Source organism: Lissotriton helveticus, chromosome 11 (assembly GCF_964261635.1).
Source record: "Lissotriton helveticus chromosome 11, aLisHel1.1, whole genome shotgun sequence".
In the NCBI taxonomy this organism is placed as follows: Eukaryota; Metazoa; Chordata; class Amphibia; order Caudata; family Salamandridae; genus Lissotriton; species Lissotriton helveticus.
The window spans coordinates 933,811,853-933,839,659 of record NC_136072.1 but is presented as its reverse complement, the minus strand read 5'-3'; the positions used below and the strand labels follow the sequence as shown (position 1 = coordinate 933,839,659).

Genomic DNA, 27,807 nt, shown 5'->3' with positions numbered 1-27,807 from the left:
AAAGTCCGTCAAGGTTTCCTTATCACCCTTCCAAATTAAAAAGATATCATCTATATATCTCTTCCAAAAGAGAATATGATGAAGAAAGGGGTTGTTCTCATTCTGAACGAAGGTGCGTTCAAAGGTGCTAACGTACAACCCCGCCACACTTGGGGCAAATGTACTGCCCATAGATACTCCATGGCGTTGAAGGAAGAGGGTATCTTTGTACTGGAAGAAATTTTCCATTAGAGCTAATCTACAGCACTCCAAAACAAAATGTCTGGGGGTTTTGTTTGGCCAGTCAATGTTAAAGAGGATTGTTTCAAGAGTGTCTAGTGTTTTTTGTTGTAGCAAACTAGTGTAGAGACTCTCTACATCTAAGCCTACTAAGAGCATTGTTCCTTCCGAGTACTCAAAGTTTTGTAACATGTTTAGGAGGTCTCTTGTGTCCTTCAGATAGGTGGGTGTCTTTTGGACCAGTGGTCTTAAATATTGGTCTGCAAATTCTGACAGTGGTTCCAAAATCGAATTGATTCCGGACACAATTGGTCTCCCTGGTGGTGGCATTTTGCCTTTATGCGTTTTTGGTAAGGAGTAGAAGTATGGTGTTACTGGTGTTTTTACTTCCAGATATTCTGCCTCCTTTTTGAACACCCAATTGTTGGCTTCCGCTTCTTCCACCATCATGGATATTGTTCTTTGTAGACGGGCAGTTGGGTCTCTTGTTAGAACCTCATAAAATTTTGTATCTGCAAGGAGGTCCATACACTGTTTTTCATATCCAGCTGTTGTTAATAAGACTACTCTTCCCCCTTTGTCCGCCGGTTTGATTATGATTTCTCTATCGTTCTTGAGTTCAGTGAGAGCCAGTTGTTCCGCCTTGGTGATATTTTGAAAAGGTTTATGTGGTTGATTATGCAATAGGTCAACTTCCTTCATAATTGCCTGTTCAAAGGTGCATATTTCAATTGGGACTTGTGAGTTGAGGGGGCAGAATGTCGATTTATTCCTCAGTGTTGTATCTCCTTCTTGTGTCAATTGTTGGTTGTCTTTAAAAAAGGCTTTCAGTTTCAGGGTACGGCAAAAGGCTGCGAGCTCGCATTTTGTTTTGAAGATGTCAGTTCTTGGAGTGGGGACATACCCAAGTCCTTTATTCAGGACGCTGAGTTGATCCTTAGTTAGGATTCTGTCAGTCAAGTTGATGACGAGGTTGTTGCGTCCGATCCCGTCTTGGCCTTCGTTACACTCCTGGTTTCGACTTGTCTTGTTTGGTCGGACCAGGTTATCCCTTTTTGTCGACCACTTTTAACCTCACAAGATTAGTGCGCTAGAATTCCTAAATAATTCCATAGCGACACGCCTTAACCTTCTACCCGAATCCAGAAATATTAAAGTTGAACCTCTGGCTGTCCGGGTATTTTAGAACACCTTTATAGCACTATTTCACTTATTCACCATCACTACTGTTTTAACCAATGGTACAACCTCCTGGCGGAGGGTGCAAACAAAAACTGACCCAAGGATTACGCACGGACACGTGTTACTAGAAGCGGGGACACATCATATACCGCTACACGACTCTGAAAAAACACGTGTTTGAGGGTCTTTTATTTGGGAGACACCTACCGATCCACCTGCAGACCTTGGTTATGCAGGACCAGTGATCCTTTCCACATTGATTTATAATTATGTCTGTAGTTATCCATGTTCTGGTTGGTGTTTCTGCACATTTGTTAGTTTCTATCTAACTGTATTGTAGCCAATATTTAGCACCCTACACAGCCCTGAAATAATATTTATTTTGATGTTACCAGTTCCTGATTGTTTGACTAGAGTTTTTAAGTCTTAAAGGAAGTTCAAGTTGCCAGTTGATTATTGGTTTCTAGCTGGAGTTTGGTGTCCCCACAAAGAGTTTGAGCATAAACAGGAGTTTTCTACTCATCATCCTCTTTAAGAGTGAGAGACCAGGTTGGTGTTAGCTGACGCAAGTTCCGCTGAAGGAGATTGGTGTTAAAGAGCTTTCTGAGGAGTTTTCACTAGGTTCCCCATCCTGATGCACATACGTAATAAGTTAGTGTGTTTAACCTGAGTGCGTAGAGATCCTGAGCATGAATGGGGATGGCTGTCTCTGGGACTTACTGGTATCTGCTTGCGGGGAAGCCACAACATGGCCCTCATACTGTGCGCTTTTGTACTAAAAACATGCAACACAGTAACATACTAAGCTGTACATGTGTATTATCTGTTCCTAGAGTACACAGGTTAGGAAAACAAGCATCTAGATTTGATTTGATTACAAGAGGCCCACGCATAGTACAAGTCAAAACTCAGTTGTCTCCTCTCCTAAGAGTAAACTGACACCCAAAGTCTGGGTCTTTGGTGCACATGGTTGGCGAGATTATGTGACGGAACAGCGAAAGCCTAATTACTGACAGCTTTTACAACAAAAGTATCACGACGACGGTGGCATTATCACGCCAGTTTCTAGGTGGAATACTTTTTTTACACTGGCACATATATCATTATTGTACTTATATTTACAACGAACACCATTAGGGGCGCAACTAGACCCAAACTTCAGGGGGGGTTAACACTCCCAGCCAGGGCTGGTCCTTGCACGGTTTGACACGGTGCAACAGTATTTTTTGGTGCCACCTCCCCCATTTCCTCCTCCTCCATGACTTCCCTGACTACCACTCACCAACAATGTACTTCATCTCTGATAGAAGAGAGGCCAAATGATAGGAGTTGATTACTGCCCATTGCGTTTGGCAAGGGTCACTTTGTCAGAAGAATAGGAACACATTCAGATACGCTTCTTGATGCTTGTTTTAAAAGCTGTGTTGCTTGAGTTGAGGTTCCAGAGGTCACTTGCTGATAATTGTTGTACACATTAGTGAAAAAATCGACTGTGTGACCCACCAAGATTGTTAGAGCTGATATCTGACCATAACAATGACTCGAGGGAACCAGCTCCAGCCTGCCTTAGCTTGTGACACATTTTTAAATAAGCACCTGCGCCTAACATTTCATAGTTTAGGAGTCCTAGTTCTAATCAAATCTGTGCAGCAGATGCAGATTTTGGCAGCTGAAGGACTTTTTTATAAATATTGGTCACATGTTGGTGTAGTGTAATACTGGGTTTACCTAGGGAGATTTCAAAGCCATGCAACAATGTGGGGCCTATTTTAGCTCTCATGACTTCCAACATTGGGGCTAGGCTCGGTCCTGTCAATTTTTTTGAAAGTTTTCAAAGGTTAACTTGAAGGGCCATGGCTTTCATAGCGATGTCGCTGCGATGTTTGACAAACGTACCCCTAGAGTCGATGTTGATCCCCAAGTATTTATATGATTTTCCTACCAAGTGTTCAGAGTTATTATATGACCAACCACCACCTCCGTGATGCTTCTTGCCAAATATGACCACTTGTGTTTTCTTTAAGTTTACCTCCAGGTTGTTCATGGCGGTGTAGCTATATAATTTATTTAGTAGTCGTTGCGGCCCAACTCGCGTAAAGACCTGTGAAAAACTCGGGCGTGCCGGAGAAAGACCTGTGAAAAACTCGGGCGTGCCGGAGTTAAGACTCCTGACACTGCCCAGCCGAGCCCACAGCAGCTCGAGCTGCAGCAGCTGGGGCTGAGACACATGACAAGGGCAGCCGCGGTGCGTCCATTGGGGCGTAGGGGCGTAGCCCCACAAGCCCCATGGACGCACTGCTGCAGGCTGCAATAAAACAAACTGGTGACTGGTGTTTAAAATGTTCGAGCGAGCGCCGCCGGGAATCCGGGAAGCACCCGAGTTCTCCAGGAGCGGGGAGTGCAGGGGGGCTGGTCTGGTCTGCTGCGCAGCTTGAGTGACAGTCCTCCTCCACGTGACGCACTCAGCTGCAGTAGCAGACAGGCAGCCAAGGTATCTGGCGCGCAAGTGATGCGTGGGGCAGAAACTTGCCCACGCATGCGCATCAGTGTTCCCCCATAGGGGGGTGCTTGTTTAAGCTGGCCGCAGCCCCCGGCTTTGCAAAGGCGACACAGGGCGAGCATTCATGAGCCCCCCTAGCCAATCCTGGCGCTGCTTGCAGCGCCAGGATTGGCCGGTCACCGCAGGGCAATCCATTATTGGATGCCGCTCGTGGGTGGTGCACACACACTGCATAATGGCCAATCACTGTGTGTGACTTCATGTAGTCATGCAGTAATTGGCCATTTTGCGGTGCGCGGCTGACCTCTCTAGTCTCTACTCGCCATTGTGCATACGAGAGCTAGCCTAAGAATGCGAGTATTCCTGGCTGAAGGAATTGGGACTGGCCGAGGAAAACCATGGGGTGTATAACAGAGCTTGGGGAGGGAGAGACCCAGGGAAACACCCATCGGGCACCGGAGAGGGTAAAGAAAACAAGAGAATTAATAATTGTACTTGTATCCTATCTGTATGTAATGACAGAAACAGAAAAATACAAGTCGGGCGGCACACACTGCTAAGCACAGATTTTTAGCTTATGTGTATTTCAGCCACGCCCTTAATTACATTAGCCACTCAACTTTGAGACCCCCCCCCCATTCCGCCGTTTTCTCATCCCACTTAAGACCGTGAAAATAACCATTTTATTCCCCCTTTAAAACCTGCTCAGCTTCCGTAAGACTTAAATGGGAAAAATACAAGAATCCCAATTCGTGGCCAACTACCCCTTAAGTGAGGCCCACATTTGGCACTGTGGCACATTGGAAAACGACTGTGGCATTTTAGGTAAACAACTCACAAAGAAAAACATTGGTTCGTGCGGAAAGAACTGTGAACCACCGAGTAGCAAATGGAGTTAGAATAAAAGAATAAAGAAGTTACGGCTAATAATAACGGCCCGCTCACGCATATTTACCTTCAGCTCCTCGAAGACCCACACAACTGCTGCCTGGGAAGGAGCGCGAGCCTCCCTAATCTGTTTGATTATCACGGGGCCGCATTCCCAAAAGCCTTTGATTCGCTCCAATGAGCGTGAAGGCATCAGTGCACCCTCCTCCCACTCCCCGCTCGGGACCACTGCACCCCACAGGACCCCTGAGGGTCTCAGTACATTCATCACTGCCAACCAATTATATTTTAAAGAGAGGAGGAACAGTTCTTCAGATGTGTTACCTCAATTGGGCACACTGAAGCGAACCAGGACTACAATTACCAGAATGCACTTAATTACGAATGGACGAGGACGTGGCGTAACAACCGGAGCTGCCGATTTTGGAACTGGGTTCCAGTCTCGACGTCACCGCTATATGGAAGTGCCAAAAAAGAGAAACTCAGAACCTAAGCACTAACTCTTTATAAACATTGTCTCATCCAGTAACTGTAGTTGAGATGCAAACTCCTTTATGTAATTTGCGGTCATTGTAAATTGAAAGCAAATAGATCACGGACTCGGATTTTTGCACTCCGTTACCACCGATGATGTGCTGATGCGAGAGAAGTGCAAACATCTCGAAAGGGCCTTTAAATGAGGCCCGTGGTGTGGGAAGTAGTGCCTTATTCTGAGTGTGACATGGATTGGCACTACTTCAGCATGCATTCAGTCAAAATGTGACAGCAAGAAGTTCCTGAAAATATAGGCTGTCTCTGCGGTGCTACTTGTTTCTGCTACTTTTCACTCCAACCTCATGCTAGTGGTAATACTGAGGGATTCACCAAGAAGCACCGTGTTAATGCGCTGTCAATAATCTGAGGTAACGGTATAGATGTGCGGTAACCCGATTACCACATATTTTTACCTCTGCATTCCTTTTCTGCTGCCCTCTAAATGAGAGGCGTTCTCAAACAGTAAACCTTAAAATATACAAAAGCCAAACCTGGTGGCTTTGTCAATGCTTGTTTAAGGAGGGCGTTAATCTTTCTGCTGTGCCAATGAGGCGCAAGACTTCCAACAGGCAACATTTAAAGTACAGGTACACCTGTCAGAAGATCTAAATGTATATTTGTTATTTGAAAAAGACATATATTTGCAATAGGGACAGAAGTGTGTTCTTTTAGAAGGGAATACAAGAAAGGTTTAAGCAAGGTGTTTTTATCAAGTAGGGTCCAGGGTAGAGACATACAGGGTTTAAGTGGAATGAAAAACTGGAGGCCGATGTAATTAAGGGCGTGGATTTAAAAAGAAAAGGAAAGCCAAAAATCTGTGCTTAGCGTAGGGTGCCGCCCGACTGGTATTTTACTGTTTCTGTCACTGTATCCAGATACATAATGCAACAAGTAGCATCATACCTACAACAGGCCAGGACTATTCGCTTTGGGTTGTTAGTTGCATAAAATAAATAAGCCATACATATAGCTTTGTTGTATGTAATATTGAAAATGTTTCAGTTCTGAAATGATGAGACTGTAAAATAACTATAATGGGTCTCTTTGAAGTTACCTCAAAGGCACTGAAGGGTGGCACTGCTGCAGAGTTAAGATTTTCTTCACCCTGGGGGTGAGGGGAAACATGGAGAGCCCGAAAAATGGAGAGCCCTGGCAGGAACCCGGCCCACTTAAAGCCCTGGAGACATACATTGAAACTTACTGTATGTGGAATTTTCACCCTAATCAATCCAACAGTTTTCTGGACGTCCTGCCGAATGAAAAGTGCTGAAAAATCAGTGCACATGTGGAATAAGTAAACAGAACTGGGGTTCACTTCAATCCGAAGAACGCCTGATCAAATGCAGATGAAAGATGAACAGAGGCAAAATATAATGTCGTTTTCTAGCATGTTCTAGGGCGAAACTAGTATCCCTGAGAAGTGAATGTTATCTTTTTTAATTTTAATTTTCCAGAGTATTCAGAAAAGATTCTGCTTTCAACGAGAAGAGTTTATTCTCTTCATGGCCAGCTCTCTGGGGAGTTGCTGGTGGCTGTGGGCTTTCATTGGCTTCTAATGACTCACTAGTTCCATAAAACCTTGGATATCATTTTTAAAGATGTGCATTTAGCTGGAAAGGGAATTTCCGCCCCAGCTGTTACATTTGGGTGGAAGGAAAAGGAAAGGGGCAGCATCAGATTAGGGGCTGGTATTTGGATGTGACTAAGGCATGCCTCCTTGCTGAGTTTAGTCATAGCTGGAAAGTGGTCCAAAGTCACACACAACATTTTTAGTCACTTTTGATTTTTTGGGGTCAATACAATTGCTCTGCTAGGACATTAATGTCTGGAGAAATAATACCTGCAATTAGCAGAATACAAAGTTATGTTCGGTGTGCACTAGATGGCATTGAACCGGTTGGCAGGTATGAGAATGTGGGATGGAAATACAATCCTAAAATAGGGGTAAACTGTCTTTACCAACAATGGTGCAAGCTGTGTTCAGTGCATCTGCCCCTCGTCTCCTTAGGTGGCTGGAACAGTTATTTAAGACTTGCTGAGTGACCTAGCACCTCTTACCTGGAAGGAATTACATTCTGTAAATATTGGAGGCAAACGGGAAAAAGTTGTAGAGTGTACAGGCGATTCACATATTTGTGGTGAGCAGTCTGACATGGCCGCCTATAATGTTTCACCATGCCTACCCTGTTCCCTTTATTTCTTTCTTCTACTGTCATTCATTCTTTGATACTCAATCTATCAAGTGGATTTTCCTTGCTCTCGTGGATGAGTTATATCAGTGTTTTGATGGCAGTAGTGTCAGTGTTCTCACGTCATTGGATCTCTTGGCAGCATTGGACAAAATTGAACATGCCGTCTTGGTCAACTTTTTGGCAACTTTGGTGGTAGGGAGAACATTTTTCAATTGGTTTAGTTGTTTTTTGACTAATTACGCAATGAGGTAGTGCTTCTCCCTTTCTTTTCACACTCAATTTACCTTTTCTTTCTGAGGTCCTCAGATCGCCTCCTTAAGCACTGCTATATTCAATGCTAGTGTCAGCTGTTTTTCCTGATTTACTATTAACTGATAAATCACTTTTGTCTCTGCTTCATTATATCTGTGGTTGACACCCAGATTTTCTTTCGTATTGATGGGGTGGTTTGACAGTCCCCTGCCCCAGTAAAGTTCCCTGCCAGCCATCCATTCCTGGATGCAGGCAAACTATCTCTAGATCAATGACTGTTAAGCGGCAATCCGAATCTGTAAGGCTCAATCACAAGTTTGGACAACCACCTGGTCCAATATATTAGGTTAACGTCCTCTGGGTATTCAACTGATTAATAGGTTTTTGATGTCAGCACAAGTCCAGGTCATTTCAAAAGTCTTTTGTGTATCAATTTCTCTCAAGAAAATGCTCCCATTGCTAACTTATTCGGAGCGTTGTAAAAACCGTTAGACGTTTAAAGGCCGCATGTCATTAAGTTCCCTTTTCATGGAAATGGTCGGTAGAGCATGTACTTGAAGGCCGCATGTTAAGTTCCCTTTTCCTGGAAATTGTCGGTACAGCATGTACCTGTCACCACAAATATCCTGATTTCAATTTTGTGTTAAATGAGTGCAATTTCCATAAATGCTGATGCATACATATTCGGACTTACATTCTTCACGGAAACTTTGTTTTTTAAATCTATTCCTCCTTCAAGTGCAATTTTATTATACTTTTTAGGTCTGACCTATTATACAGCTTTAACTAGCTCGTTTGGAATATCCCAAAAACTTAGTCGGTTCAGTGATCGCCCATTGCCTCAGTTGTTTGCTTTTATTGGCAGCCTTACTTCCTTGTTTCTCATTCGATGGTTTTACCTCCTCCTCTTCCTCTTAAGTGTGGCCCTTCCCTGGAACATAGCCTATTTACCATGCTATTGACTGGCTGACCAGTATTCTTCCACTGCTCACTTACTTTTCTTTTTCGCTACGCACTCCATGGGAGTGCACATGTTTTCCAGCTCTCTCTTTTGTGTGTTTGCCCCCTGCCAAATACCCATCCCTGTGCTCTGTGTTGCCATATCCCCTGTATGTTCTGTGTTGACTCTCCCTTCTATGCTGCGTTTCCCCTCCTTCTTTATCAATTCTCCCATCACTCCTATTTATTTCTATGTTTGCTTCCCCTACCCACTCCTCCATTGCTTCACCACCCCTTACATTCATTTTAATATTTGTTTTTAAAAATATCTAGATATTTTGGAGGGTTTGATAGCCCCCTTTGGCTCCTGTGCTGCACTACTGGCAGAAATGCACTTTAGCGCAAATGAATTTTTTTTTTCCATTTACCCTAGCATGTAGCGTCCACCATATTGGATCAAAAAATGTTTTTAAAAAACTGTGCCTGTATTATTCAGTAGGTGTAGCATGCAGTGTGCTTTTTACCAATGCTGTACAGCATTGCCAAAAAGCATTGGCAATGCCAGGAGTTCGCAATGGCAAGACCTATTGGATTTTCCAAGGCTTGTGTATTTTGTCAGTCATAGTTCTTTGCAGGGACTATGTCTTTCGACTGTAAGCAGACTGCCTTTGCATATTGATGAAGAGAAATTACATTGATTTACTATAAGGAAGCAAACTCAAAAGCAAACACACTGGAACCCTCTAAGACTGACAAGAAATAGTTTCAGAGTATGGCACAAATGGAAACCCAAATGATTGTGCCTGGCCTCCTTTCTTATGTTAATGTAAATGCACAACTATTTTATAAGCACTGCTTAAATCTAATTTAGCCTGTTTCTAAATGCTGCCAACTTTGAAAAACCACCGGAGCTTGGACACAGACGCATAAATGGATTCTGAAAGATCACACACTTTAGTTACAATAGAGAAGACAAGAAAAGCACTTTTGATTTTGTGGAAATACAGGCGATGTCTTAGTTTTCTACCTTTCTTCTCGTTTCTTATTGGCTTGATTTGCCATTTTTTCCCCCTTGTCCTATTCCTGCATTATTCCTGCTTTTCTATGGGGATGACATATCTAATCAAGGAAAAAACATTTTTGGATTGGGCCCTATACTCTGATTATAAGACCGTCTTTACCACTCAGAAAATATTAATTCCAAAGTTAGTGTTCATGTACATTTTGAAAATATGCAGTTTGTAATATCTATATCGAAAAAGGTTACATAGTAAAACAGCAGGGTTGTAAATAAGTGTTATGTTATCAGCATTAGTATTGGCCATTTCTGCCTCACAGATGTTTCAGTAGTGCATGCTTGGCTTTCTTCACAGTTTGGGCTTTCCACAGACAAAAGCCACAGTAATCAGTTGTTTTTTGATGGGTCAATGGACCTATAGATTTGTTCTGTGTTGTCCTTAGTGACTGTACCTGTTGGGTTAAAGGACCATTACAGTATTGCAGTTGCTTCCACCGACTCTTTGCAGTTTATATTTTGGGTGGTTGAGGGTGTGAGTGAGCTATAGAACTTTTACATTTATGTCATTCACTGAGGTTGAGCAATTGTCTACTGTTCAGTCAGTTGTGTGTGGGATGCTGAATTCAGCACCAGAGCATAATAGGACGGAATGTATGAAGCTCTGTGGTTATACTGAATAAGCAGCTACCTATGTTATGCCATCTATTAATGTAATAACTGCACTTTCACAATTGCTTTATAAACCTTCCTGCTTTCTCAAAGTTGCTTGGAAATGCACGATTTTTCTTCTTTTTTTTCAAAATTTTCTTGGAGGGGGTTATCCCCCCAAACCCTCCTTTTGGGGTTCGGGCTCGCTCACTGCGCTCGCTCGCTACGGTGCAGTATGCTAATCACTTTGCGCCCTACCACTTTCAAATGTCACTCACCGCCCCTGGACATGGGAGGAGATGGTTAGGAGGGGGGGATGCAGAAGCCCTTTTAGCCCTATGGGAGTTGTGCGCCTGAACACCATACTTATGTGTGCATTTCGCTACCTCATGCTGTACGCCTATGCCGGCCCTCAAATTCTTCTGCCTCTTTCCTGCCACAAATTAGCCCCTGGGAAGGGAGAGTGAACCAGCTCACTACATTATTTAATGTTGACATGTTATACTGCAAGTGGACGCTAGAGGAAGCCAAATACTCAAAAGTGGCACTGAGGAGTTTTACATAGCCATCAATGCATATCCTTTTGATATTCACTCCATATTTTTGGGTAGTAATTCCATTTGTTGGTTGGGTGCTCGTAAACTTGGCTCGTTTGTAGATTTGTCCATTGCTATTGCTTTACAGGTTATAACTTCTGATTGGAAGGATGCTTCTAAAGTCTCCTTTTCTGCTTGGTGGAATCTTTTATGTCACCATTACAGGCTCGACAGAGCTTATGTTACCTCTTCACAGCAGCTTATTCGTAAGGAGGCCTTCTGGTCTCCGCTCACTAATTGTATTTCCTCCTCTGCATTGCATGCTAAGGACAGTAACTTTGTTTTTCAGCCACCGTGAGTGCTGCACTTATTTCTTTTTTTAAATGTTCAGATTCTATAGATTGTATATTACTATTTGCGATTTTGTTCTATTTGTTATTGAAAATGTTTTACTAGATTATATGATTGGATTGCTGATATCTCATATCTTTTATCTCCTTTCATTTTCTTTTCTTTTTCTTTTCTTTCCCCCTTTCTTTCCTCCTTTCTTTCCCTTAAAATCTTCTCTAATCTTTAAAATTCAAAAGTAAAAATGCTAAATTTAATATGGTACTATTTGATTTTCTTTCACTCTTAACATTAGTTTTTAATTCTAACAATGTATGTTCTATCAGGTTTTTCAGCATTTGTTTTCCATTTATAATCTTTGTTACCCTTAGGATCAGTTTTTCATGCTCTTTATTATAACTTTGTACCATGTTCTCTTTATCTGTTTTAATAAAGCTTTCTAAACAAAAACAAAAAGAGTGGGATGTGTTCATTGAAGCCAAAACCAGAATGAAGAATTAGTTTGATACCACTATGAGCGTTATAATGGATAGATGCAATTTCTAGTACAGATACCAGGCCCCTGGTGAGGCAATTGCTTTTTATGTTGCGACCCTAAGAATGTTGGCAAAAGTACGCATTTAGGGACATGGATGCAATAATCCGCGATCAGGTGTTAATACGCACCACTTGCCTGAAGACACAGGAAAAATTATGTCATAGGGAGCCCAGCCTAGAAAACGCGGTATCAACCATAAGAGCATGGAAAAGTCAGCTAAAGCAATGAAGTTGCTGCACAAACCAGACTACCACCAAGTGAACATCAATCGGGGTTAACAAAGAAGAGTCAGCAATGAAGCCGTTCGGAAAGATTAGTTAAAAAAACGCCCGCACTGTACACAGTGGCAAAATTACATGCTTTTCGTGTGGATTCAGTACTCTCTTGCCATCTAACAAGGGATGTCCCGCATTAGGCAAAGTCTGCAAGGGAAAACTGGACATTTCTTCAAAGGTAGTGCCCAGTGACGCAATCTTTGTTGGTGCCCCCTCCACACAACCTTTTTGTTGTACCCTAAACTTATGCAGTAAAACTGCTGATGTCATGCCTATTCGTGGGCTCAGATGTACGCTGTTCTGGGCGCATAACTGTTAAATGTAGTATTTACTGTATTCCTCAAAACATATGAAAGACTTCATCTTGAGGCACACAATACAGGAAGGAAAGAGGTGAGGTGCACATTGAGTTAGAAGCACATAGAGTAGCGGAATCAATAAGCGCACTCTTCTGCAAGGCATTGTGTGGTGCACACAGTGACAGGTGCAATGCTGTGTTAAGCACAGCCAAGTGCACACCGCTTGAAACAGTGAGGCTTTGAAAACAAAATACAAAAAATTTACATTTGGAGCATAGAAGATCCAAAGAGTTAGTGTTAGACGCCTAAGCCCTTATGTATCAGTCCTTTACAAAGAAATGTGCCCAAATACAAGAAGGAGCATAGAGAGACGTGAGTTCAGAAGAGAACAAGAATGAGCTAGTGACTCCAACTTGGTTGCACAGTTCTAACGTTGGCAGCTCTAGCCATTCAGCCACATCTTCTATGCTGGCTACTCTGATTTGTAAGATGGCAAGACTGTACGTGTATCGACAACTGTGTAAAAAATGCCAGAACAGACTGTACACACCAGGGCAGCAGCATAAAGCTGTTCAGGATCAGACTCTACATACGAAAGCAGCCATCTACAGAGAGAAAAGTTGACTCCACATTCCAGCACAGCAAAGTAAAAAAAGGGTCAAAAAGCACACTGCATATATATCGGATAGCAGTGTAAAGACACAAAAGCAGTCTGTACACCAGGAGAGGAGTACAAAGAGAGACAGGGGCATACTGTACGGATCTGGTCAACAGTGTACAGACAAGGGCAGACTGAACACAGCAGGCAGGGGTATAGCTTTGATTGGTGTAGCAGGTGCATTGGCACCAGTTTCCAAAGAACTGTGGGGCCGAGTGAACCTGATTATAGCATACATGGCAATTTCGACACTACAAAGGGGGAATTTTGACAAATAAATTGGGGGATTTTATTTTCTCCATTAAAGTACATTGAAGCACAGATAATTTTAGGCAGGAGACTGCTAAAATTAGGTAATTTTGGGCTTAAAAAATCTATAGTCTCAGGAGAAAAATCAGGTCTTCTGGCATGTATGTTATAGCTTACAGTTTAAACAGTGATCAGGAGGTCCATTTCCTTCCTTGGATTAGAGCCTATGACTTACTGATTTACACTACTGACAGCAAGAGATCACTGTAAAGAGACACGAGCAGGCTGTGCACTTCAGGGCACCAGTGTAAAGTAAGACACAATAGATAAGACAGCAGTCAAAAAGGGGAAAGCTGTACATTGAAAAGAGAGCCATGCAGACTGCGCACATTTAAACATACACGCATGAGAGGGTTGTTCACAAGAGGAAACTATTGCAGAGTGACTTGGAAAGCTTGCACATACGAGAGATGGAAGCACTGTTTTCCATCACGGTGCTGTTCCTCTGTTTTCTTTGATGGACGTTCAAGTAAAGGCCAGTGCTGTCTCTCCTATATTTGTAATCTGCTCTGGCATAGGCGATCCAACATCTCCTAAATCAGAGGAACCGTCTTTGGGGATTTACACACGCTGCACTCGGTATGTCAAACCTCTACATCTGCAACCATGTGAGCACCTATGTCCGTCTTTTATTTCCATGATGTCGTGGAAATGAAAGATAGACAATGGTGCTTGTTTTGGTCACAGCGCAAACAGCACCCTCCATGCTAGGAGCCCGGTGCAGCCGCACCAGTTGCACCGCCCTAAGGCCCGCCTTGATCATCAATAAGGAAGATTTACAAAACCAGCCCAGGTGCAATGTCTGTGTGAATAGAGAAAATGTGGAGATGTTGGTGGACACTGGATCCAGAATCACAATCTTGTCAAAAGACACTTACAATAATTTAAAGTGCAAGATTCCGCTAGAAGCCAGCAGAATCATTCCAGGTGCCTACTGTGGTCACAAGATAAAATTAGAAGGAGTATTCAGCACAGATTTGGCATCCAATGAGAAAAACACCTTACAAGAATTTTCGTGGTGGACTACAATGTCAACATCCTTGGCTGGTTAGATCAACAGAAGCTGAGAATGGCTTGAAAACAATCCTCAAATAATGCAAGGGAGTGTTCAATGAGCAACTGGGATGCTTAAAGAATTTCAAACATGAGATCATTTTGAAAACCAACACATGCCCTGTCAAACATTGCATCGGAAACATACCCCTGTGAACTTGTGCGGAGGTTAAAGCTATTCTGAAGAGTTGGTGTAGCAGTGGAATAATCCAATCAATCAATACGTCTCAATGGCTTTCACCCGTGGTCATTACAAAGAAGCAGAATGAAACGATCCCCCTATACATCTACCTTTGCAAACTTAACCATTCATGTGGTAGCGGATGGTCAGCCCCTACCCCTACTAAATGAGATGGTGATGACATTGTAGTGGCCAAAAATCTTTACAACACTAGATTTCAGTGCAGCATACCATCAAATACAACTGGCTGAGGGGTAAAAAAAGTATACAGCATTCATCACACCTGAAGGAGCATATCAGTTTTGCAGGTTGACTTTCAGGATGTGTTCTGCATCTGCTGTACTCTAGCGAATAATAAATCAACTGCTCTGTGGCATGGAAGATGTGAAGTCATTCCAAGATGATGTACTGATTTTAGCAAGTCGAAGGAAGAACACACAGCCGGGCAGAGGAAGGTCCTACAAAGGATTAAGGACAGTGAGCTTACATTGCAAAATGACAAATGCAAATTTTTCAATGGGGCTGTTGAGTATTAAGGCCATCTCATTAATGGAAATGGAGTTCAACCAAAACCATCTTTGATATCTGTGTCAAAGGGTGGCCTCGTGAAAGAGTGTTAGACAAGGCATTGAGACACAATTGGAAAATAAAAGACAACATCAGTGTTATCGAAGATGTCATTCTCTGTGGTGAAACCTTGATGGTACCGACATCCTTGGGGGAGGGTTAATAACCTTAGCCCTCGAAGGCCATGTGGGGATGACGGGTACTGAATGAAGGTTAAGGGAGAGATACTGGTGGCCCTTTGTGCATCATGTTGTTGATGTATATGTCAGTCGTGGTTCAGTCTGTACTAAAGCAGACAAAACTATAACCACACAACGATGTCCCATGACATCTGTGAAACTGCATGAAGGTCCTTGGATAAAAGTCAGCAGCAACTTCAATGGACCAATGAATACTTTACCCTAGAGATGTGTCATGCTATGATTATTACAGCAAGTGGGGAGAAGTCAAATTTGTAGCACAACCTACCATGTATGAATTTGTGAGCTTCTTGAAGGAATTATTTTGCAGAGAGGGTTTCCCCATCAGTTAGTCACTGATAATGGAGTGCAGTTTGTGTCCACGGAACCGGTTACCTTCATGGGAAAGAATGGTAAAGAACATATATGGTCTCCCATATACCATCCACAAGGCAATGGCAAGGTTGAATGAGCCAAATGCCTAATTAAGGAAACCATCCAAATGGATTTAAGGTCTCACATTCCTGTTGAGGCAGCTCTTAGGACTAGATTGTGGTCATATCGTGCTTCTCCACACAACACCACAGGTGTAACCCATTTGAGCTGATATGGGGTAGCGTGGCTGTCATACAAATGCAGCTATGCTGGTCTTTGACTTGGAAGAAATGGGAAGATGAGAACAGAAGGGATAAAGAGATCAAGATGAGAAGTCTGGTGGACAAACACCAGAAGCGCATGTGCAGCAGTTATGATGCTAGGAATGTGGTGACGATGTCTGTGAGAGCAGATGACTTTGTAAGAGTGAAGTATCTGAGGAAAAGAGCAAACATGAGCAGATACAGTGAGCCAAGGCGTGTGGTCAAGACCAAGGGTCAATGGAGGACTGGATCAAATGTTGTTAGCAGTAGGGCCCAAGAACCAGTGTGCAGGCATGATACTGTTCAGAATGATAAATTAGCATCAGCTGGAAATGCCAATAACAGTGAACAGTGTGGAACTAGCACCGCATGTACTTCTAGTGAAAATTCCTCACAGTGTGTCTTCTCCCAGGACTGCAACCAATCCCCGTGGTACTGTTCAGAGCAAAATAATTATTGTTCCACCTGTCAGATTTAAAGACTATGTAATGATTTCGCTTTTGTGTGAAAAAAAGGTAAACGATGTAGTGTTCTGTTAATATATCGTTATATTGTGCCCTGTCCCATCCTCCCGCCTCTTCCCCCGCTCCCCTTCCCACCTTTTGTGTGTGTGCACGTGGCGAACGTTGCACGATGTGTTTTGAGTGTTGATGGCATGGTGGGTGGTGAGGGATCGTCAATGGCACTATGAGAGAAGCACTTACTGAATAAAGTCACAATCTAATTATCTTCTGCCTTCTCATTAACACACACCATAATTTTGTAATGAGGATTGAAAGCTGAACCTAGACTCTGCTGGCTAGGATCTGCACCCAACTTTTACCTCATCCATAATCAAGAGTGGCGTCTGACATAACAAGCTTTAGATTATTGACTGTTGGTGGCCGCTGAATTCTAGTCCAAGTGGCTAGTCTTTTTTTATCTTCAAGCTTGGAGGAAAGACTTTTCTCTTGTGCAATCTATGAAGAGTTGTGGGTGTGAGACCAGAAGCCAATGTTATTATTATTATTATTATTACATTTATTGAGCGCGCAGCTACCCGGAGGTTTCCCGGCGCTAGTGAACAAACAGAAGGTAAAATAAGCTAAAAAGGACTAAGCAATAGATTTAGACATTAAAAAGCCAGGTCTTGATTCCCCTCCGAAATTTAAGGTAGCAGATTTCGGATCGCAGGGGTTGAGGCATAGAGTTCCATAGAGAAGGTGCCAGGAACGCAAACGAGCGACCGCCCATTTTGACTTTATTAAAGCGGGGGATCTGAAACTTATTTTGCGTAGAGGATCTCAATGTACGGGAGGGGACATAATGCTGAGCCAAAGAAGACAAATATTTCGGGGCTTTGCCAGTTTTAATATGGTGCATTAAACAGAGAACTTTAAATTTCACTCGGCTCTCAATACGCAGCCAGTGCAAATTGCGTAGATGGATTGAGACCGAGGACCTGGCGGGCAGATTACAGATGAGGCAAACTGCCATATTCTGAACCACCTGTAATTTCTTGGTGACCTCCTTGCAGGCACCCAGAAGAAGGATGTTCCCATAGTCCATCCGTGATGTCACAAGGGCCTGGACTACAGTCCTCTGGGTGTCTGCTGGAAGCATCCACGTGATCTTTCTCAGCCACCTGATGATGGTAATACAGGTGGCTGAGACTTTTACCACATGTTGCTTCATTGACAACTGGTTGTCAAAGAGGACCCCCAGGTTACGAGCTGTTACTGAAGGGGTGGGAATAGGGCCCATCTGCTGAGGCCAATGTTGTGGGCCCCAGAGCGATGGATTCGGGCCAAACAGAAGCAGCTCCGTTTTATCTCCATTAAGTTTTAATTTATGTCTGTGCATCCAGCTAGAAATTTGTTCCAGACCAGACCGGAGGGAAGACGTGGGAAAATGCTTATTAGTTGAAAGCGAGTAGACGATTTGAGTATCGTCGGCATAAGAATAAATAGTGAGACCAGCTTGCTCAGCTAGGAAAGCTAGAGGTCTCACATAAAGATTAAAAAAGAGGGGACTAAGGATAGAACCCTGGGGAACACCGTGAGAAGAAACATGAGTTGAGGAGACAGAAGTGGAGGAGAAAACTTGAAAAGTGCGGTCAGAAAGAAAGCTAGCAATCCAGGCCAGGGCAAGGCCATCAATGCCAATAGATTTCAGGGTGGACAAAAGGATGGTATGGGAGACAGTGTCAAATGTGGCACTCAAATCTAACAGAATGAGTGCCACTGTCTCCCCATTGTCCACCTGTCGTCTGATGGTCTCTGATACTCCAAGAAGAGTGGTCTCAGTGGAGGAGCCAGCCCTGAACCCGGATTGTGAAGGGTGAAGAAAGTGTGAAGATTCAACGTAGGAAGTCAGAAGACAGTTAACGTGCTTTTCCAAAATTTTGGAAAAGCATGAAAGCAGAGAGATGGGCCGGAAATTAGATGGATTATTTGGGTCAGCATTGGCCTTTTTTAATCAACGGGACCACCATCGCATGCTTCACACTGCATAAAATCTATAGAGGTCACCAGGAGTGTCTTCACAAAACAGAAGTTCTCTAGGTGACCATCATCATCCTGTGGATGTGACAAACAGCATGTCCATAATTCTGAGGTTTCCGCCTGCTACACCAAAGGTGTCTGTGGGGTGGGAAACATTTACTGGCTTCTTATCAGCACAGTTTCTGTATGCCACAGTACCTCAACTCCCATCACACTTTATGTTCTGTTCCTATTATTAGCTAGTGACCTGATGGCCATTACTGAGCTTGCCAGGAATCAATCATTACAGCTGATACATAAAAATAATTATGATGCCAGCTCACTTTCAATATATAAAACATTATGATGCCAGCTCACTTTCAATTTGGCTCAACAGATGGATAAACACTGGCCCAACCCTACCGGTTAACTCCTCAACTAGTCTCAGTTCTGAAGTGTACCCATTCAACTGAACCCCCATCTACCAGATTGCTTGCATTTCGGTTAATTTGGCACAGAGCCATGGTGTGAAACATTGCTGGCAACCCTAACTAAACCTTTCTAACTTGGGTGTGACCCTATTCTAATCAGGGTAGTTGGTTTTTGGGTTTGCAGATTTGGGTGCTAGTTTGCTGGAAAGTAAACCATGTGTGCTCAAACATATTAAGTTCCTCAGACGTATCCACACAGGCAACTAGAAATTGTGGCTGCAGGAAAATGTTATAACAGCAAAGTTGACACACTGCTACATCCCATCAGGCACCTCTGCCCCACTGACTTATGGAGTAAGCAACCATTGTTGTAAACAAAGAGCTGACAAAGTTTGCACATGTGAACAAAACCATCTCACATTCCCATTCCCCTACCTTTTTCCTATAAATAAACAAACAAAACCATCTCATATTCCCATTCCCTATAAACAAACACTCTCAATTTTTAAAGATGTAGTTCTGACTGGACATTGATTTTAATTAGTCTAATTAATTATTTCATAAAGTTGTTTAGTTCCATATGCTCCAACATTTCATAGAGTAAGCCTTACTACCTGAGGCAGTCAAGTGCCTAAACAGGAGTACCTGTACTTTCTAACTGACTGAAGTTCAATAGTACCTGAGGCCCGAAATATCAGTGGTAAACGATAGTACTCAACATGGATACTGCCCAGTAACTTCTCACGGTCATAAGACCCAGAGAACAGTCCATCAAAGACTACCTTCATGTTACTTCCCCAGTGGCTCTTGTTAATAACACTTGCATAAGAATATTTTGCTCCAGATGTTTACCTTTATCTTTGTACAGTGTTGCGATGCCATCAGTATCCCAGTATATATTTCTTTAGAAATCACAAAATTCATACTCTTCCTCTAGTTCCATGTCTGTGATTTGTTTAACACTCTATCTTCTATCTGTTTCTGTATGAGTCTCTGTCTCTGTTTTTGTACTGTATATCAGTCTTGGTATAAACTTCTATCACTGCATGTCTTGAGCTCTGTGTCTTTCGCGGATGAAGTACATCTACCAAGCAATAGTGGATGTTCTAACTGCCCTGTTTAAGAGTGTTTAGCCAAGTATACAGCCTAAATAAGTAGAGATGATGTGGCATCTGCCTTTCTTTGCAGCTCTCCCGCAACCGCCAAGCTCTGATAAACACCATAATCTGCCTTAATCACTCTCTTGTTTACCGGTCATTGTCTCTAATTTTACTTTTATCTGTATTTAACACTGAACCTGTTTTAATCTGTCTCAATCTCACTATGGGATGAATGAGTTTATTATTGGCAGCAAAAGAGATATTCTAGTTGCTTACACAGAAATTATGTGTTTTTGCCTTTGTTAGACCTGTGATCCTGGACCCGGCAGACCCAACCTTCATCGTGGGGCAAGGGACCCGCTGGGATCTGGTGGCTGCGGAGGCTGCAGAGTGTCTGCGGTCAGCGTGTTGTAAGAACGGACTAGGACCAATCCAGCCTTGGAATGTGCCAGTAAGTCTCCTCCAAACCTTTTTCCTCGTGTCTCACATTGGGTGGAAAACCAGTGTCCTTCAAGAAGGGAATTGATAAGACATTTTATGACTGCACAGTATTGAACAGCTGATTCTTCTATTCAACCCCCCAAAGGTGTTACTTGAAGACGCTGCCCTCTATAGTGAGTGGTCCCTAACTAGTCTTCAAAGCTCGTACTCCTAAATGATCTATTATAAGGCAACACAGGTGTACCTTCATATTTTGTTATTTATTCTCATTATGTTGTCTTAAGACTGAATGGCACCATGTGTTGGAGCGCTTTAGAATATCAATGGTGCAGGACGAAATATAGCCCATAAAAAGCAAGCAGAATACAGTGTCACAAAAAAGTAAACATGCTCATTACAGTTCAGGATGAATACTTAGAAACACAATGATGTTTCACATGTTTGTCTCTCTCTCACCTACTCTCTCTCTCTCAAACACACTTTATTTGATGTTATGTTTTCTATTATTAACTTGAATGTAGTAATATTTTGGTAAGTAATATTCAGGATGCAATATTTATGTCAAATGATATTCTCACTATGATAGCCTGGTACCCCAGCATTGTATTTAAAAGATTTCCTCTATAGTGTGCTCCTGCAGGCCCTTTCTCCCCTGTGGCAGATGGGCTTCACAAGCCTTTGCATCTCCTGTGGAAAGGAGCATGCCTATAACAGGGATATAGCTGAGGAATTGTTAGGTCTCGCCTGAGCCAACGCATGCGCTGCTCTGGCGAAAATTTTAGTAAGGGGGTTTCAAAAAGCTCACCACACACTTTTGCTTGTGGACTAAAGCTTGCGGTTACGCACACAGGCGCCATCTGGCTTTCCTCTCTCATCATGGCTCATTAAGCGCATCGCTCGCTGGCACCCTTACAGTGCGTGATCGCGATCACATTCACATTCACGGCCGCGTCACTTTCACGGCCGCGCGACCAATGCTTGTTCTAATATTACATGTACTTGGAGTGCCTTTGGATCACCCCTTGGTAATGTTTGTATAGATGTATTATCTATCTCATCTCACTGACCCTGTTTCATGACCTGCCTGACCCAGTTCCATGGCTTTCCTACATATTATTGTATTTGTCCCCCTCAGGGGCATTTCAGTCCCACAGAGTGTGATTGTGTAATGTATCCACCGCTGACGTCAGACCTTGCTTTACCGCGGTCTTGTGGGTCGATTGATTTTCTCTTTCTCTCCCTCATCTCCCTCCTCCTCCAACGTCCTCTCTTCCACTCCTTGCTTCACCTCATGCAGCATCTGCTTGTTTTAGTCTGCAAAGTTTGTTGTCTTTTTGATAATAAAGTTAGCATTAAAGCAATGAAGATGAATAATGTATAAAAAGGAAACTAAAACAAAACAAAGCAAAGGCAGCGGAAATCAAACGTTGTACGTAAATTGCATCTTTTTCTGCACTGGTAATGTGCATTTGAAAACTATAGAACAGCATCAGGGTAGATGTGCTGTTGAACAGGCATATGTATACAGAGACGTGCCCAGGCAAGGCTGTCTGCTGTCTGTGTATGTGTTTGGTGCTGATAGGCTTCCTTGTTAACCAGCGTCACATGAGGGGGTGCAGGTCTGTGTTCGTTACATCCCACATCATTTCGGTGCCCTAAAGGAACTTTGAAGTAACTTCACCAGTGCGGTGGGGTCACATTAGGTGAGCCGGCATAGCTCATAAAAGATTATTGTCACCTCTTTGATCACTTTTTTCATGTTTGCGCATGTGTTAACCACTGCCAAACATGTCGCTTTCTGAATCGATCAAACTCTGTCCACTTCCATGCTCTGATAATGTAAATACTATGCTCAGCCTGGGGGCTGGGCCCCCGCCTATATTAATCCATGTTACAGCTTTGATTTTCAGCTGGGCTTTTCAAACTTCTATTTTTCAAGGGTTAATTAGGTTATTGACAAATAATTGGTCACAGGTTAGTCTATGGTGAGGTCTATGGTTGAGAATACCTTTCGATTGCTGAGCACAATGTATGGTTTCCTTCCAGCTTGTAATGTCCGTGCCCTGTTGCTTTTTCTAGGCGAGTTTCCTTGCTGATGCTATTCTTTCCTACAAAAGGGGACAGCATCCTCAAAAGCACCAAGAGGCTAAGGGATTGACACACACTCTGTGTGTCAAGTACAAGCACTAGTTATGCACATCTGCAGCATGCGCTTGATCTCACTGAGATATTTTGCGTCTTCTCTTCTGAAAATCTTGACTTCACAGTCCTCAATATTGTACAGTTACATATCTTGCCCATCAAAATCCATTAACGTAATTAATATAGCATGCTGTGCTTTGTTAAAATAATTTGATTAAAAATAAAGCAAACATGTATTGTCCTTGTTATAACACCAATACACTTTCACAATGAGACATTATTAAAGAGGGGGGATCGAAAGCAAGCAAGCCAGGCCCCATGCTTGTAAAAGGTAGAGGTGAACTATCAGCAAGTGCACTGGTCACCATTCCAGTCAGTGAAGGAAAGGATAAAAGAAGGCATAGCCGAAACTCATTAACAATATCAACAACCCCCTATTGAAACTGCGAGACAAATGGACGGAGGACGGAATAAAATTAGATGACGAAACTTGGCAGGAAGCGGTCTCCTCTCCTAAGACAGTCGCTATTCTAGCACGACTTACACTGTTCTCCATAGAATATATATAACTGGTCCTCAACTAGTGCACATGGGTAGACTGACGGACGGTTCTTGTAGGAGGGGATGCACACAATTGGGCATGTTCATACACATCCTATGGCACTGTGAACAAATTCAGGAATATTGGCACAACATCCAGTTGGGGGTGGAATTTAGACCGGAGGCGCCCAGGTGCCTCTTCAACATCTGGGAACCATCTGATCTTGACAGTTATGCTACGAAGTGGGTCACGCTTGGCTGCATGATTGCCAAGAGAAATATTGCACACCTTTGGGAAGACCCACACCCGCCCACGGTCCTAGCTTGGAAGCGAGATCTGGACTGGTGTATGCTAAGAGAGAAAACAGTATATGTGGCCAGGGGTTGCCCCCGCAAATGGTCCAAGGTTTGGGCACCCTGGAATGCATACCGGGGTGACATTTGTGCCCCCCCATGAAGCTAATGATGATGATCTCCCATCCCCGTAGACTTCAATGAATATGCAACTGTATTGTATGTAACTTGATTCCACTGTAACCCATAACTGATTCTGTGATTTTGTGCCTTATGTCGAGTCTGTTTAATAAAAAGATTTACAAAAAAAAAAAAAGAAGGCATAGCCAATAGGTCTCGCCCTTGGGACCTTATAAGTGTTTAGTTATCCAGCACAATATCCTTGGTGCAACAACATCAAGTGTTGCATGGCTAAGCACTTATAAGGTCCCAAAGGCGAGACCTGTTGGCTATGCCAATGCTTGTTTCTCTTATTAGCCCCTACCTGAGGTATCCTGGCCTCTGACAGGGCATGCGGCTACACTATTTCAGTGCTCAAAGCAGGCTGCCATGGTGCTCTACAGATAGAGGCTGCTAACAGCAGGCTCGTCTTGTGTTTGTGCTGCCTACACTATGTTGGTACTGGGTATTTGTACAGCACAGTGCAGTGTGTGCCAACTACTTTGCCTACAGGGGCATTGTAGATCTTGGTCTGCAGTTGTGCTTTACCACAGCTGATTTCCTACCGCAATCACAGTTTGATGTGGGTGGTCCCTATGCACTGCATAATCTTGCGAATGTTCAGAGATGACCTGCAGAGCCACTTGGACCAGAGGGACTATGAATGATCTAGGACAACTGAATGGCAGGCTGCCTGAACCGCATTTACAACTGGGTGAATTAAACATTTTAGGTTATACACGCTGAGATGCTGGTGGGAGGTGGGGCTTGCCAGAATGTGCTATTCTTAATTCACCCAGGCAATGGCAATAACAACATGAAATTATGGTATGTTCAACTGGGAACTCTTGTTCGACTCACAAGCGAAGGCCTATGTCAAAGGAGGGAACATACATAAAAAATATGCTCAAGAAGGTGCTTCTGCTTGTACCCTCCCATCGAGTGGAGCTCACCAGAGCTCTGGTGAGGTCACAACTAGATTACTGTCAGTGGTGCAGCTTGAGGGTACTTAAGGGGGCAACTTGCCCCCGCATTCACAGAGGACCAAGACATTTTGATGAGGTCAAGGTATTGCATTGCGATTACCCAGGGGCGGCTCCTCCACTAGGGCGGAGGAGCGTCGCCCAACTGCTTTCTCGCAGACCAAAAAACAGAAACATAAAATGGTAATAACTTCCCGTTATTACCATTTTATGTTTAGTTGTGTGCCCACTCCTGAGAGCGCAATGACTGTTTGGTCAACCCTGTGTGTCCGCCCAGCCCTGTCATACGCACTCTGCCCCATGGAGAAAATGTCCTCCCCGTAAGTTTCTGGCTGGGCGGCGTCCTGCCAATCACAATGCTGTCATTGCAGCATTGTGATTGGCTCAGGGGAGGGGAGGGAGGCTGCCTGCTTCCTGTTCCTGCCAGAGGCAGGAGAGCAGGAGCAGGTGTTGAGAAAACGCGCGACCCAGCCGTCGGACAAGTATGTTTTTTATTTATTAATAAATGAATCCCCCATCCTCACCATGCGACCCCTTCCCCCCAACCCGCGATTAATGCCGGCCACAACTACCAGTCACCTCCACAGCTAGTGTGGCTGCCACAGAGCTTACAAGCTGGCTCACAATAAAACCTTTTTTTCTGACCCGCTAATATGTGCATGCTATTATAAAATAGCATGACAGCACTGAGGTATGAGTGCTGAGGGCTGCCAAAGCAGTATAGAGACAGAGAAAAAGCAGCGATTAATCTGGTCAATAGAAAGAGAGGCTCAAACTAAAAAATACGGAGAGAGAATGGAATAGAAGAAAAGGCAAGGTGGTGAAACAAAGTAAATATGGTGGGGAAAAAAATTAAGATTTACTGGCACATGCATCAAGGTTGGCTTTTGCGATTCCTTAATTGCCATTATTAAGGAATCGCAAAAGCCTATGCATGTAGGAATCACTAAAAAAAAATAGTGATTCCTAAACATTCCTTATTTGCGACTCGCAAATTACGGGTCGCAGTTAAGGAATGGCTTCCCATTCATTCAATGGGAAATTGCATGCGCAATTTGCGAGTACCCAATAGGTACTCGCAAATGATGCATGCAATTTCAAGGGTGCAAGGGTGTCAAAAGGAAACTCTTTTGCACCCCTGAAATTGTGATGTGCAAGGGCATGTGTATGTGTAACAACTGACTTTGAAAGATGTGCTTCGATGCTTTTTACAAAGAAATCACAATTTACCATTACCTTTCATTTGACGGCAAATGCGATTCTTAATTGCGAAATCGCAATTCTTTTTACTTTATTGCATTGCATTTAAGGAATCGCAAATTGCGATTCCTTAAATGCAATCGCAATTAAAGTAATTGTAATTTTGCGATTACTTAAATTTAAATTTTTGCATTTGGGATGATGCATCCCAAATGCAAAAATACCGGTCTCAAAGGGGCAGATTCTGAGAATCTGCCCGTTGCAACCGTTTTTTTCCTTTGATGCATGTGGGCCTTAGTGACACAAGAAAAAAAGAAATGTACAGAGAAAGTACACGTGGAAGAATGAATAAAAAAGTACAGCAAAAGAAAGAAAGAAATAATGGTGAGGAGAAAGGGAATGAACAAGAAAAGTATGAATAGAGAAAGGGAAACAAACAAAGAGAAAGAGGGGAAAACGATAGGAACAGAGAAAGAAGGAACAAAATAAAGAATGGAAGGAAGGATGAAAGTGAGAAAGAAAGAAAGAAAGAGAGAAACAAAGAAAGAAACAAAGAAAGAAAAAGGAGAAAGTTACAGGGAAAGGGGAAGAAAGTTAAGTGAATGAAGGAAGAAAGGGAGAAAGAAAAGAGGAAAACAAGAAATAAAGGAAAACAGAAACAAAGCAGAAGAAAGAGAAAGGTGTAGAGAGAATGATAAATGTGGAGAAAGAAAGGGTTGAAAGGGGAAAAATAATGAACCTTTTTTCTGAAGGAGAAATGGGAGAATGAAAGAGTAATAGAAGGAGAAAAAAGGAGATGACAGAAAGGGAACAGGGAGAAAAATCCAAGCACAAAGAGAAAATAGAGAAGAAAGTGAGAGAAAAGGGAGAAAAAGAAAAGGTGAATAGAGAAATCAGAGAAGATGCAAAGTGGGCAACATGGAGTGAAGAATAAAAGGGGTGAGAAAAGAAAGAAAGGGCAGAAGACAAAGAATAGAAGGAATAAAAATTGTTCAAAAAAGAAAGAGAAAAAAACGAAATACAAGCAAGTAATGGAAAGAAAGGAAGTAATGATATGAAAAGGGAACAAAATATATAAAACACTAGAGTGTGACAGGATGTTAGAAAAAGGTAGACTGGAAAAAAAACAGGAAAAGGGTCAGAAAAGAGTTAGAGTGAAGTACCTTAAAAACCATCATACTGAAAACCATCATACTTCTTCTCAGGGGTCTTACCAATAAGTACTTCATTCATAAGCAGCAAAGGAATCAACAGAGAATCTGAAATATGAGAAGACATCTTTATTAATTGTGAGGCTACGTCGCCCAGTCACCTAAATGCAACTGAATGAGGTAGTCTGCCTGCATGGCCTTCGCACAGACCTTTTATACAGAATATTATGCCCTAGGCAAACATTCTTTGTTTTACAGTAAATAATTCACATATTTCCAACACAAAGTAAAAGCAGAGTTATGATGACAGCCCACATTTTCGTATGTCCAGTTTATAATTAACTATCCGGCAAGGTCCAGTGTTTCCATCAGATATCGACGGACCCCTAATAAAAACGGGCACCTCCCCATCGTAAAGCAGATCATAAAGAAAGAGGCAGAGACAGGTGTGTGTAAGATTAGACATGGTTTGTGTGCGATGAAAGGCTTATGGTATGTGCACCTGGATGTAATCTCATTCGGCCACTGGGATGGGAACTGCCTGAACAGGTTTGGCTCGAGGCAGTGGAGTCAGCTTGGCCAGGTCACAGAGGGGTCAGGAAAGGTGTACGTGTCCTTTCAGCTCGAATTCAGCCTTGGTCAATTGACTATGTAAGGGCAATCACAAGATGGATGCCGCTCACAACATGGAACCCAAGGCTTCAAGACAGGAAGCACGATTTAGGGGTGTTTGCGTCACTCAATCGTGACGCAAATGCACAGTAATAATGTCCTAATTATTACCGGTCTGCCAATACCAAAATCGTCATGGTATGATGACATTTTCTGCACGAGGGTAGAGCTTCGGTACCACACCATGGTCGGATCCAGAATTTTCAGAACCACAGACGCTCCTTTTGCCCTTATATAGGCAATAACCTATACTCATGCTAATCTGAGTCCAGGTCTATA

General features: G+C 43.0%; 1 protein-coding gene across 1 annotated transcript in view; it reads left to right on the top strand.

The window, feature by feature from the left end:
* The window catches only part of LOC144792308 (2'-5'-oligoadenylate synthase 1-like), a 127,832-nt gene that overhangs the window by 83,234 nt on the left and 16,791 nt on the right, over positions 1-27,807 (top strand). The window contains exon 5 of the mRNA XM_078667257.1: positions 20,253-20,397. Within this exon, the coding sequence (XP_078523383.1) occupies positions 20,253-20,397 (145 nt within the window). The remainder of the gene's footprint in view (positions 1-20,252; positions 20,398-27,807) is intronic.